At 43.4% G+C, this 13,328-nt stretch overlaps 1 protein-coding gene across 1 annotated transcript; it reads right to left on the bottom strand.

The window, feature by feature from the left end:
• Positions 1–4,061: 4,061 nt before the first annotated feature.
• POMP (proteasome maturation protein) lies at positions 4,062–11,167 on the bottom strand (the record flags this gene model as incomplete). Its single annotated transcript, XM_079549286.1, has 8 exons — positions 4,062–4,191; positions 5,332–5,425; positions 7,041–7,142; positions 8,609–8,669; positions 8,999–9,093; positions 9,350–9,414; positions 10,672–10,765; positions 10,991–11,167. 8 exons carry the CDS (start codon positions 11,165–11,167, stop codon positions 4,124–4,126), a joined length of 756 nt encoding a protein of 251 aa, XP_079405412.1. The 3' UTR covers positions 4,062–4,123.
• Positions 11,168–13,328: the final 2,161 nt, after the last annotated feature.

Below are 13,328 nucleotides of genomic sequence, written 5' to 3'. Positions count from 1 at the left end.
AACATTTCTAATCTTCTAATCTTCAGAGCACTTTACAAATGCTGCTGGGAACTTCCCTCTACAATATATTATCCTCCCTGTTTCAGAGAAACAGAAATCAACAGACAGGAGAAGTGACTTGCTCTGGGTCACATTGCAAATCATGAAGAGCTCTAAACCTAGAGATCAGTTTTTGTGTTGATTCTTCAGCTTTTTCCTTGAGATCTATAGGCAGAAACTAGCCACAGTATTAGCTTTTGGAATGCATAGCATAGCAAAAGTGGGAATAAAAAAAAGTGGGAATGAACACCCTGTTAAAGATCACTCCCATGTGTTATTTTAGGAGAGAGTTCTATAGCCAAAATTGTCCTGATCCCTGAAAGGAGAGATAGGTTGTATGTGACTGTCTTCCCCAAGAAAGAGTAGTTAGAAAAATCGAAATGTATTGGGAGACAGATCGTTATTACCAAGAGTACTTCTGCAGAGCTCCTCAGTGGCACGTAATAGTGCATCAGGGCAATGCTATCATGGATCCTTTTTGTTTGAAAGGCAGTGTTGTTCATGATACGTCACACAACCAAAAAATGGTTAGAGTTGGAATGGAGCTTACAGCCCACCCAGCCCCAGCCCCTGCCATGTGCAGGGATACTTCCCAGCAGCTCAGGCCACCCAGGGCTGCACCCAGCCTGACCTTGAGTGCTTGCAGGGATGGGGCACCCACAGCTCTCAGAGCAGCCTGAGCCTCACCACTCTGAGAGAAAAGATCACTGCTATCTGTTATTGGGGGAAATGATGCAGGAGGACGTGGAGCTCTTGGGGCGGGTCCAGAGGAGGACACTGAGATGATCAGAGGGCTGGAGCACCTCTCCTGTGAGGAAAGGTTGAGGGAACTGGGCTTGTCTAGCTTGGAGAAGAGAAGGCTCCGGGGAGACCTCATCATGGCTGTCCAGTACTTGAAGGGAGAGTATAAACAAGAGGGGGAACGGCTGTTTATGAGGGTGGATGGTGATAGGACAATGGGGAATGGTTTTAAACTGAGACAGGGGAAATTTAGGTTAGATATTAGGAGGAAGTTTTTCACTCAGAGGGTGGTGACACACTGGAACAGGTTGCCCAAGGAGGCTGTGGATGCCCCATCCCTGGAGGCATTCAAGGCCAGGCTGGATGTGGCTCTGGGCAGCCTGGTTTGGTGGTTGGAGACGCTGCATATAGCAGGGGGTTGGAACTAGATGATCTTTGAGGTCCTTTTCAATCCAGGCCATTCTGTGATTCTATAAAGACAGTTACTTTTCTCCAGGAGAGAAAATGCTAACTAATATGGATGAGTATTTTGCTTCTGTCCTCGTTAACCAAAACTTATGTTGGCAATTAAAGATCATTAGCTTTTCCTAGTTTATGCACTAGCCAGTAAATAAAACTGTGTAACTCTTCACCCCTGAGGTGCCCAAGTTGCTGCCAACTTGTGTAAGAAGCAAGATGAGTTTTACAGTAATCACTGGGTCCAAAACTTAACAACTACTTGTAGAGACATTAAGGATACACTGATGTAAAGAGTTTCAGCACAAAGACTGCACTGTCTTCCTTTTGTCTTCATTAAGCAGTTTTCTAAGTGTTTGTGAAATTAACTATTGCACAGTGCCTGGAAGTGGAAAAAAAAAAACAGGGGTATGCCTTCACTTCTTCAGTGAAGGTAGCAAGGCAGTTCTGTGGCTGCACTCTGCTGGGAATAAGAAGGTGCACGTGCACTTTGGGAATGGCTTTGGTAAGGTTTGATGTTGCTGTACCAAGTATTTGCTGTTTACAGAATATTTCAGCTAGACACAGTGTATGGGATTGCTAAGTTTCAGCCAAAACACATGAAGGGCACGATTTGTGTTTTTAAAGTGCCTAGCATTGAAAATGTTGAGGAAACCAGGTACTAATGTGCTTTATATTCAAGTATGTAGCAGTTGATTTATTTGTATTTAAATACAGATTATTTTAACAGAAATCAACAGTGAAATCTGGTCTAAATTCTGTGTTGTATTTGTAGTTCTTCATGTGGCTTTTGGCAAACGGCCAACAGGACTGGTAGAGTAACACTTATGCAAGCAGCATACAGCGGTGATACGCTGCTGTCTGTTTGTGCAGTCATAGCAAACAAACTGCAGTGCAGGAAGATGTGATTTTGCTTCCCTCCTGTGCTGGGGGAGAGGAAGGGATGCTGGCCACAACATCAGCACCAACAGGAGATGAACTGCAGAACAGATCCAACACTGCTGTGGGGGCCACAGGTCAGTGTAGTGGCTGCAGTGCTGCATGAGCACTTGAGAGCACCTTCCTCCCATGGCCCAGGCTGAGTCCCAGATGAGCCCTAGCAGCAGGGCTGACCCAGCCGGCCGCACACCTCACACGGCGCGCATCTGCTCAGGCTCTGCTTGTGGGCTGCTGCTTGCAGCCTCACAGAAGGAAGCCTGGAGAGACAGGGAGGAGGGGCTGAGCCAGAAAGACCAGCTTCCCCCTCAACCAATTTAGTAGTAACACTTCCTTTTAATCCCAAAAGCTCTTTGCCTCTGTTTGACTTCCATTACATTAACAGCATACCACATAAATTCTTGTACGTGCTTCATACACACCATTTGCTTTCCAGCCTGGCTGACTCCTAAAATTAGCATCCTTACAGACATGATGAACAATGCAACTTCCCTGCTCTGAATATGGCTTGATCTCACCCTGCCCTGAGCCTACCACAACACAAAGTCTGGTGAAACCCAACCTACTTGCTCTGCAACAGCTTGCTCTTGCTTCAGACATATCCACTATGAAATTTCACTTTTATTGAACATGAGCAGCGTTTCCTGCTAATTTAAAGCATAGGAGCTCACAGAAAGAACAGCTACATAAAACAACGAGTAGGTCTATGCTTTCATGTTAAATTTATTAGTCCTTTCATATAACCTCACTGAGGCAACAGATACAACAGAGGGCTTAATTTTTACTTCATTAGAAAACCTCTGATCTCTCCAACTCTTAAAAAGCAATTTTAAGTTTCTTAAAAAAACAACAAAACCACCAATAAATTATCTCGTCATCTCGGTGTTTTTAATTTGTTGCAGCATTTTGCAATAAATATGCATAAGAGCACCATGAAATTTACATGAAGACAGCTAGAAGCTGTGGTGCATATGTGTAAGGAGTTTATGGCAGTTTTAAGCACACTGAAAAGCCCAAGAGATGCTTGAGGTTCTGGGACTGTGAACAGGTTTGTAGCAACATTTCTCATTTCTGCTAACATCATCTATAGCAGCACCCTTAGCACTTCACCTAAGAGTAATAAAAATCTGCCGGATAAAATAATTCCTGCCTCAGAAGTATTGTTTCACACTCCCTGCAGATGACAAGAGATACCCATTTCGAACCACAACCCCTTTTGTTCCATTAGTAAACACACAGAGGGGGTGGTCACAGACATATGGTGTCTGTTCATCACAAGCAATACAATAAAGACTGGAAAAGTCTGTCTGGTTATTCTCTTGGTTGCCTGCAATGCCAAACCACTCCAGCTGCCTTAACAGGAGGGAGGAAATGCATGCAGCAGGATTTCACTGGCAGTGCAGAAATTAAAGATCTTTAAAGTAATGGCAAGAAAAAGTAACAACACCGTGTTGTGGACAAGAGATCCACGATTCACAATTAATTATATTTTGGAACACAACAGCATTTATAGCAAACTTTTATTCAATGCTTAAAAAAAGTGTATGGAAGTTTTCATGAACAAAGCATTACTCGATGGAAAACATCTTTGTTTCCTCCTTAAAAAGTTCTTCTGCAAGAACATCCATTAAATGCATTTACCTACAATAATCACTTTTAAAATGCATGGGTACTTGGATTTCTTGTACACATGTATAGCATTTCCATAACTAAGAGACTTATCCTGAGCAGTGTATGAGGAGACATTATTTAAGCTGTCTAGTGACAGGACATTTATATAATTGACAACAAGCACAGAACAATGTATGGACTTTAAACATTTAATATGCCTTTTTACCAAGGAAGGCAAATGATATCTGCATGACTGTTTAACGCTGAAAGTCAATTTAGTGATCACATATTTAGATCTGCAGTATAAAGACACACACAAAACATTCTGGAGTACATTTTGTTACAATAAACCAAGTTTGTATTCCATCATCATGTGGGGCTCTCCCATAACTTCACTTTGTGAAGGATCTGAAGAAAAAAAGAAGAGTCAAAAGCATTAGGCTTTTACCAAGCTACAAAGACCAATAAGAACTATGAAGATGACCATACTTAATTTTTTCATTTTAATGCTTAGTGCAAAAATTGCTCAACTGATTCTTGACAGTACTGCACAGTGCACCTCTGTCCAAAGCAATGATCAGATAACCAGTACACCTACAGTGGAACAGTGATGTGAGTGTTTTGTAAGGGGGCAGAAGGGAACTGCTCAAGTAAAACCAAGCAGTTCTACAAAAGCACAACATCCTATAATGGCTAAATGAGATTTGTATCTAATAAAATGCAAGTCTGACCACAGCTTCTTCCACAGGTCCCATACACCTTTCCAATGCAACTTTTTGTTAGCACAAGAGGAGTTCATCATTCAGCCCTTCTGCTAGCTGGAACATGCTCGTGTTCTTTTCTCCAACCTACTGCCTTGTTTCACAAAAATCCTATGCCCTTAACGATCTTCTGAGATTCCTCCCTTGCCCTCAGTATGGTTCATATTGGCTGCTGTATTGAAAGACTATCCAGGAACACGTGGGAAACACAAGCTATACCAATCACTGACAGAATGAACCTCACTTCCATACAAAAGTCCATGTCAAAAAAAAAAAAGGCTGCAAATGTACCTTGGAAGAAAGGTCCACTACAGCTGTATTGGACTGCTTTTTCCTCTCATAAATAAGGCATATTAATGATTTTGTCCTCTAATCTTTCTTTCTAATTATAGAACTTATAAAAAAAACTTACGTCTTTGTAATCTCTGCCTTTCAAAATCTGTGAAATTAGTTCAAAAATCTCTGGGGATCAGACATCCAGTATAAAAGCATCATCTTCAGCTCCTCAAGAAACCCAGCCCAAAAACAAATACAGACTTACTTAGCACTGCAGATTAAATTCCATGCAACTAGCAACTGAACCACACCTATTCATCTTTCCCAGGTACTTCTTTGCCTTTTGGAACTCAATTTTTTATTTCCAGTTTTTTCCATTTTTTTCCTTTTTTTTTCCCAGTCATAAAACCACGACAGCTTTTAAAGGTCTTATTCCCTAGTGGCAAAGAGCTACACAGTTCCTAAATTTCACCTTTAAATGTTTCTAAAATATTCAAAACTATGTATATACCATTAAGAATATCCTCAAAACCGATGCATTCATCATTTCCTCTCAGAGTATCCAGTGCCATATTTGAGCTGTGAAGAAATGGGAGACGCTGGGCCTGTAAAAGGACAACAAGAGTTAAAGGTTTTTGCAAGACTGAAATGAAGATCTTTGAATTTCTGAAGTGTGAGTCACCATCCCTGAATGTATTTAAACACCCCCTGGATGTGGTGCTTGGGGATGTAATTTACAGGTGGCTGTTAGGGCAGCATGGTTAAGTTGCAGTTGGATTTGATGATCTTTAAGGTCTTTTCCAATCTGAGCTATTCTGTGACTGAGAAAAGTGACAGGCAGTCACCTGTTCCTTTGAAAACAATGATAAAGTAAGAGAACTACCAGCACACATCAATATCAAAACCTACCATCACCATCACCCTCATCACAGTTTTGAGAAGAGCAGCCTTTCACCTGGTTTCTACATTTCACTGCAGTGCAGCTATTGGTTTTAAAAAGTTGTGCTTTTTTTTTCTTCCTGTTCTGCTCCCATGAAGTTGTGGAGGGTCTACAGTCTAACTGCTGGCACAACTGTCAGATGTCCCAATACAAACTATTCCCTTAAACACTTTAGAAAGGTGTAATTAAACCACAAAGGAGCTTCTATATCTAAGAAGACACACAAAAGCAAGGAGCAAAGAGTCTTTTAAATCACCATGTTTCTCACCCTCAAATGTTTGTGGAGATACAGTAGCAGGATCTTAGTCCTCAACTGTCTCATTTTCTGCATATCAGTTAGGAAAAAGATTTTTCCTCACAAGAGAGTACAGTTGAGATAAAGGAACATTTTCATATATCCTGTCTCTTGCCTTTCATCTTCAGGACAAGAAATTTCTACCAAGTTTAATGGAACTCAGTGTGGTTCAGTAGCACAAAATCCACTGGAAGGGAGTATAAAATTCACAGAATCACAGAATTGTAGGGGTTGGAAGGGACCTCCAGAGATCATCGAGTCCAACCCCCTGCCAAAGCAGGTTCCCTACACCAGGTCGCACAAATTGCTCCCACTTACATGAAAAAACAACTCTTAGTAGCTTGATTATCTTCAACAAGTAAAAAAAATAATTTACTTGGACCACCAAACTGTGTTTCCTAAGGGACAAAGTCAGCCACGTTCCGATTACTCTCCATCCAGGGGATAAAAGGGAAAAGGAGGCGGCCTCAGCTTCCCAATTAAAAGTTAAAACCTTTGAAATTCCTGTAGACCTTCCCTGATCTTACAAGAACAGCTGTAAAGAAATACTAAGCACATGTCAGATTTCCTGCTCCAGGTTTTGCATTGCCTCTGTATCTACTCCTACATCAATACCTGCTTCAGAGCCCCAAGCTTTCTTCTCCCTACAGCTGCAGATACTCCTTATGAATGTCATATGCTACACACAGGAAAGTATTAATTTTTGAATTAAAGAGAAAAATAGAAAGCTCGTCCACAGAAAGCTTATGAATGCTTACCACTTCAACAGGTAGCAAATAAAACAGCAGCAGCTGAAGGCCTTTAGCACACTGACTGCTCTGAAAATTACTAACTGCAATAATTCTTTTTAACATTTTGGTGAAAACTTACTTTTGGAAACCAAATGGTTGTACTGCAAGACAAAAAGACATCTTTCTGAAACCTTACATTCCCAAAGATGCCCTCATGTGGTTTAAGCAGTGGCAGTTAGATAAGGCATGCCTACCTGTTTCACTGCTCTGAGTTCCATCTGCAGCTTTAAGGGCGCGTGGAGTCCTTGAATATTTCTCAGCATGGCAAAGTTTGTTTTATCTTGATTTAACTGGAACTGCCACAAACAAAAAATGCTTTTAGTTTTTAGAAAAAGCGACTTTCAAATACGAGCGTGGAAGAGATCTGCAATGTCCTGCTTCAATGAAATTGCTAATTAATGCAGGTATAAAAAAATCCAGTAATCACAGAATCACAGAATGGCCCGGGTTGGGAGGGACCTCAAGGATCATGAATCTCCAACCCCCCTGCCACATGCAGGGCCACCAACCCCCACATTTAATGCTAGACCAGGCTGCCCAGGGCCCCATCCAACCTGGCCTTGAACACCTCCAGGGACGGGGCATCATATGATACCATCATATGCACGTCAAATGTACATGGAAGAGAGTGATGCAGTAACATCTGTTTTATAGAACTGAAATTGAATTTTGCAGGATTTTATTATAAATCAAAGTAGCAAAGTAATTTTTTTTTTTTTTTTTTTTTGACACTGAGGATGTGTAACTCCACCAAGTGGTGTAATTGTGCACTACTTTGCCACAATATTACAAGCACAGAAAAGGTAAGCTAAGTCTGGTTTAACGTAAGAACACAAAGCAGACATTGTGAATTTTATTTACTCTATTACAGACTACTTGAAAACACTTGGAATATATCTTTTCTCTTTATCATATATACGATGTATCACTCTAAAAAATATCAAAAAGCTCATAATTTTACAAGCTGTTCTAAAACTGATCAGTAAGACAAAGAAAATCATCTACATAATAGAGGTGGGTTGTTTTTTTAAAAAAAAAAACAAAAAAGTGCTGGCTTGTGACTACTGAAGTATACAACAGACAGTTCTCAATAGCCCTGAAGCTTGAGTCACCTGGCTCCAATTCTGACTTTCCCAGTCCTAACAACATGCCTGCAGTGTCAACATAACACACAATTGTAAAGCAAAACAAAGAGTACCAACGTCTTATCTTAAAACCTGTACTCAGTGGTCATAACAGAACGTTGAACCTATGATCCACAGGCCACTTTGAAACAGCCCACAAGTGATGACTAAGCTGGACAAGACTACAGTTAGAACAAACTGCATACAATTTCTAGATGGGATAACGTAATGTAGAGATAAATATCTATGGGTCACAAAAAAAAAAAAATCTAACAATGAAGACATATGGCAAACCTAAAGACAAAACAGGAAGATTAGCCTTCCAGAGGATACAGGTGTGCTGCCAACCTAACTGCAGAGGTTGCACACAGAGCCTTCAGCTGGCTACACCTCAGTAGGTAAACCCTGAACTGGAGGCCCGCTTACATACTAAGAGTCACGAGTAGAAGCTTAATTGTTAAATAAAGTTGCCAGCAGTGCACAAATAAAACACTACTGCTGTTACACACTTTTACCTTGCTAAAGGCAAAACCCTCCTCCACCTTCCTGGCTGGAGCACAGAGCAATCCAATGAACCACAACACTAAACTAAAGTCCACAGTAAGAGTGAAAAAGGTGACATTTAACATTATACTTACATTTTTTTCTGACAACTCCAGTGGGTGGCTGGGCACCAACTCATTTTTCACACAAGAAAACCTAGAAATGCAAGGAAAAAAATTAGTTTCAAAAAATTGATACATGTATATTCCAACTAGCATTTATTTCATAAAGACCAATACTTGCCCAGCATTTTCCTAAAAAGGAACATCAAATATTACCTACTTCTTGAAGGGATGTTTAACAGAAAATTTAAAAGAATGTGACTAAACTCATGGGCATCAGGCTATAGCTTATTATTAGGCTTACAGATTCACCTGCCAAGAACCTTCTTTAAAAAGCAAGCATTTAAAAACAGATTTTCCTCCCACATTAGAAGTTTGACATTAGCTATGGCACAATTTAACACGAAAAAAAGCAAAGCATACCCTCTGCGCAGACCATGAGCTTCAAATGATCCAGGAAGTGAAAAATCAGTAATTGGGATACTGTCTTTCAACAGAGAAGAAGCTCCTCTGGACTCCTGGAACACAAAGTAAGGATTATTATAGCAGAAGCAGGTCTCTTTCATATGTGCTGTTAGGTAAAGTAAATGAAAAATTGCTCCAAGGCTCCTCAAACGACTCTTGTACAAGTCCTACACTTCAGAGTCTCTTTAATTTAAATAAAAAAAAAGAAGGATTAAATCAATTATTTCAGAGTTTGATGGCTAAAGGTAGTAACAAAATGTTTTGGGGATGTGGCAGGAACAGAAACAATTAACTCCTGTTAGTTTCCACCCTGCACTGCAAGGATGGAAGGGAAGAAAGGTCATGCTTGGCTTCAGTACAGACACAGTTAATCGCTTAAGAATCAGTTAAGATCAAATTGATCATGCCCATGGTTTTAGGCTCCTCATGAAGAGGTGTACTCTATCTTAGCTCATGGAAAGAGCAAAGGAGAAACACTAACTTGTAGCAGAAACTAGAATATCATACCTCACAGATATATTATATGAAGCCACCGTAACCTGACAACTGATTTAAAGCTAACCTGTCTGATTTTACTGAAGTGATCTCAGCATTATTCATACAGAGTGCCTCACCAACACACTGATGTCTCTGGAAGGTGACAGTGATGAGCTGCTCAATACAGGAGTTCCCTCCAGCAGCAACACAGGATTAAACAGAAAACATGTGCTTACAACTAAGACCTCCAGTATCAACATGTTGCCACGGTAACAGTCAGTAAGCTGGTACTGATGAGAAAAACCTAAAATAGCTGCTATTATGTGCATGCATAAGGGCTTGAGGGTAAAAAATTCAACATCAGGCAGTAGTGTGTTTGGAGCCTGGAAGGCCAACAGTACACGAGGGACGCAAAGCTACTGAACTGTGTTTAGAGGAAGGCCACAAAGGTGCTCAGAGGGCTGGGGCACCTCTGCTATGAAAAAAGGCTAAGGAAGGCTTGTTCAGCTTAGAGAAGAGAAAGCTCTGGGGACACCTCAATGCAACCTTACAGTTCTCAGAGGAAACTTACAAACAAGAGGGATATCAACTTTTTACAGGATTTTATAGTGATAGGACATTGGGATTAAACTAGAAAAAGGCAGGTTTAGGTTAGATGCTAATAGGAAATCCTTTACTCAAAGGCCAGCGAGGCACTGGCACAGGTTGCCCAGAGAAGCTGTGGGCACCCCCGCCCTGGAAACACTCAAGGCCAGGCTGGATTGGGCCCTGGGCAGCCTGAGCTGCTGGGTGGTGTTCCTACCCACGGCACAGAGGTGGAACCGAGTGAGCTTTGAGATCCCTTCCAACCCAAACTACTCTGTAATCCTATATACATCATCTACCAATCATCACATTCAACAACAATCAGACTTTCGTGAGACCGCTGCGAAGCAAACACACAGAAGAGAGAAATCGCCTCAAAGATGAGACGAAAGATCAGAGCACAAGCAACTAAAACGCAAGGAGGAAGACACGCAGCGCTGCCGTGAAGTAACCCGGGGCCCCGCTTATGCCAGAGCACTGCCCACCCCACGCAGGGGCGAGTCAGGGACCCCGCAAGCCCACCGCCGCATTCTCTGAAGCTCCCTCCTTCTCAAGCGCTCCGTGCCTACCGGCGCCGCTGCCCGCATAGCGGGGCTCGGAGTTGGGCCGCGCCGGATTCCCGTGACTCAGCACGGCCCCTCCGCCCGCCCAACGCCCACCATTCTGCCAAAGGGCAGAGGCGGCGGCTAGGGCAGCAGGCAGACCGACCGCCCCCCGCCGCCTTCACGAAAAGAACGGCGGCAGCGGCGGCAGCAAAACGCCGGCTCACCGCCAGCCCGCACTCACCATCCTCACTCCACGCTCTCACCCACTTCTGCTTCCTGTTCGTCACTTCCGGTGCTCGGACCCCAGCAGAGGGGGGCGTGGCCTCGCGGGGCGCGGCCTCACAGGATGGACGTGGCCTCGAGGGGGCGTGGCCTCCAGGGAGGGGGTGGAGCCGAGCGGGAGGGGCGGTTGGCCGCGCTCAGCGGGCGGCCGTTGATGGCCGCTGTTGGTGGCTCTCAGCGCGCTCTGTGTGGACGCTGGCTCGCTCCCAGGCCGCGGTGGCAGTTTCTGTGCGGCCATGCAGAACCCTGTGCCTGCGTTGGGCAAGGTCTGCTTTTCCTGGGGGCTGCCGCTTGCTGAGTCACCCCCGGTGTGCAGGAGTTCCCTCGCACCTGCTGGCAGCTGCGCCCTGTGGGAAGTTCATAGAATCATAGAATGGCCTGGGTTGAAAAGGAGCTCAAAGATCATCGAGTTTCAACCCCCTGCTATGTGCAGGGTCACCAACCATCAGACCAGGCTGCCCAGAGCCACATCCAGCCTGGTCCAACCTGTTCCAACCCTGCCTTTTCCTGCCACCAAACCCTTCTCTGTGGGTCACAAGTGTGTGCAGGTGACAAATGTGTCGCTGCTGATGGCCTGCGGGAGCTCCAGGAGGGACCTTCTCAAAGTAAATGTGGCCTTGGCCGCAATGGTTGCTCCAGGGCAGCGCCAGGTGAGCATGAGATGTCGGGGCAGCCCTAGGTGCCCTGCTGCTCCATCAGGCACATTGGAAATGGCTGTCGAGAGCTTTGATGAAGGCTGTGGTGCAAGTTGGTGGCCCAACCCGTCCCCACCATGCCCACTGGCCACGTTCCTCAGAGCCACGTGGTTCTTGGACAGATCCAGGGTCAGTGACTGCACCTCCCCAGGGAACCCCTCACCACTCCTCTGGGGAAGGAATTTTGCCTAATATCCAACCCGAATACGAATGACAACAGTGTGCAAACAGGGTTAACATCAGCTTATGCTTGAAGAGGTTTGAAAGCTATTCCAAGAGTTACAAAGGTTGCCACAGAGGTTGCAGGATAAATGCAGTTTTCCTCTATCTTGGGCAAAATCAGAACACTTAGTGAAAACATTCTCGACCAAAGTTCTGGCCTTTTGTGTTACGATCGCAGGCTTAAAGCACAGACTTCAAAAGAATGGGAATGGGGAATTGGGTATTTTAAGTCATTTTTAGGAAAATGGGTACCACAAAGGTTTCTCTGATCTTATAATGGGTACTCGGATATTGTGGTGCTGGGTTCATTATTGTAGAACAGAAATGAATACAGAAAAACAAATCAAGTTCCTGTTTAACCACAGCTTACAGAAAAGCTAGGTTTGTCATTAAATGTATTTATTTATTGACCGACTTTGTTGATCAGGATATGACTGTAGAGATGAAACATTTAACTTTCAAAGTCATTCTTGCAGGATGCAGACAGGATACAGTCACTCCATGTACATTTTTACATCGCTGCGATCCAGCCTAGGCCGCATAACATAAAAGAACGTGCATTGCAAGAAAGATCTGCTCTTCCTTTAAAGGCCGGCTTTCACACTGGGGAAAACTTCCAGACATAAACAGAAATCACACGTGTATTTTCTCACCAAATTATCGAGAATTTTGAATTCGAGCAACACTTGATTTGTGCCACAGTCAGCTTTGTGTTTTAATGAATTGTTTTTGTACCATTTGGTTTCAATCTGTAGCTCTGCTGCAAGTTAGTAGGAGTTCCATGAGTTCCCAATCAGGCTGACTGAAGTTTGATGAGAAAAGAGGGAGTGTGTGGTAAGCAATGAGTGCTCCAGCTTCTCAGGAGCAATGGGAAAGGCTGAGCTACCTCAAAGCCAGGCTGACCACAGCACAGATGGTGTGCTGGAACCGGGCTGCTGGGTGCACATGGCTGTACTGCATGTCCATCTGTCCATCTGAAGGCATCTTCCAGCCCGATGGTAACAGAGTGGAGAGTGGGATGCAGGGGTTGGGGTTGCCCAAGAAGCCTTTCTGTTAGCATTTGTGAGTGGTCTAAAATTAGCATGGAAATAACCGCCGCTCCTCTGAAATTACTAATTCATTAAAGTTAAGACGGTGAACTTCACATGTTGGTTTTAAGGATAACTTGAACATTGTAATTTTAAGGGTTTTTTTTAAGCATTTTGAATAGAGAAGATCTGAAATGTGCGAACACTTTAAATTCTTTTCTGCTTGTTTTTTATCTCAGCATTTTTGGAATGTCAGATCTGGTCCCTTTGGTTTATCTGGGGGACTTCCCAAAGGCTTCAGGGAATATGTAGGGCATGAGTTCCTTATTACGAGGAAAGTACCTTCCATTTTAGGAAAATGGACTTTACTTCAAACGCTCTTTTAGCAGTTAAATTGGCATTAGCAAGCAGAAAAGGTGGTGAGACACTGGCACAGGTTGTCCAGTGAGGGTCC

This window comes from Tetrao urogallus (genome assembly GCF_951394365.1).
Source record: "Tetrao urogallus genome assembly, chromosome: 1".
Taxonomy (NCBI): Eukaryota; Metazoa; Chordata; class Aves; order Galliformes; family Phasianidae; genus Tetrao; species Tetrao urogallus.
The sequence above is the reverse complement of the archived record's forward strand: the minus strand, read 5'-3'. Positions and strand labels throughout refer to the sequence as shown.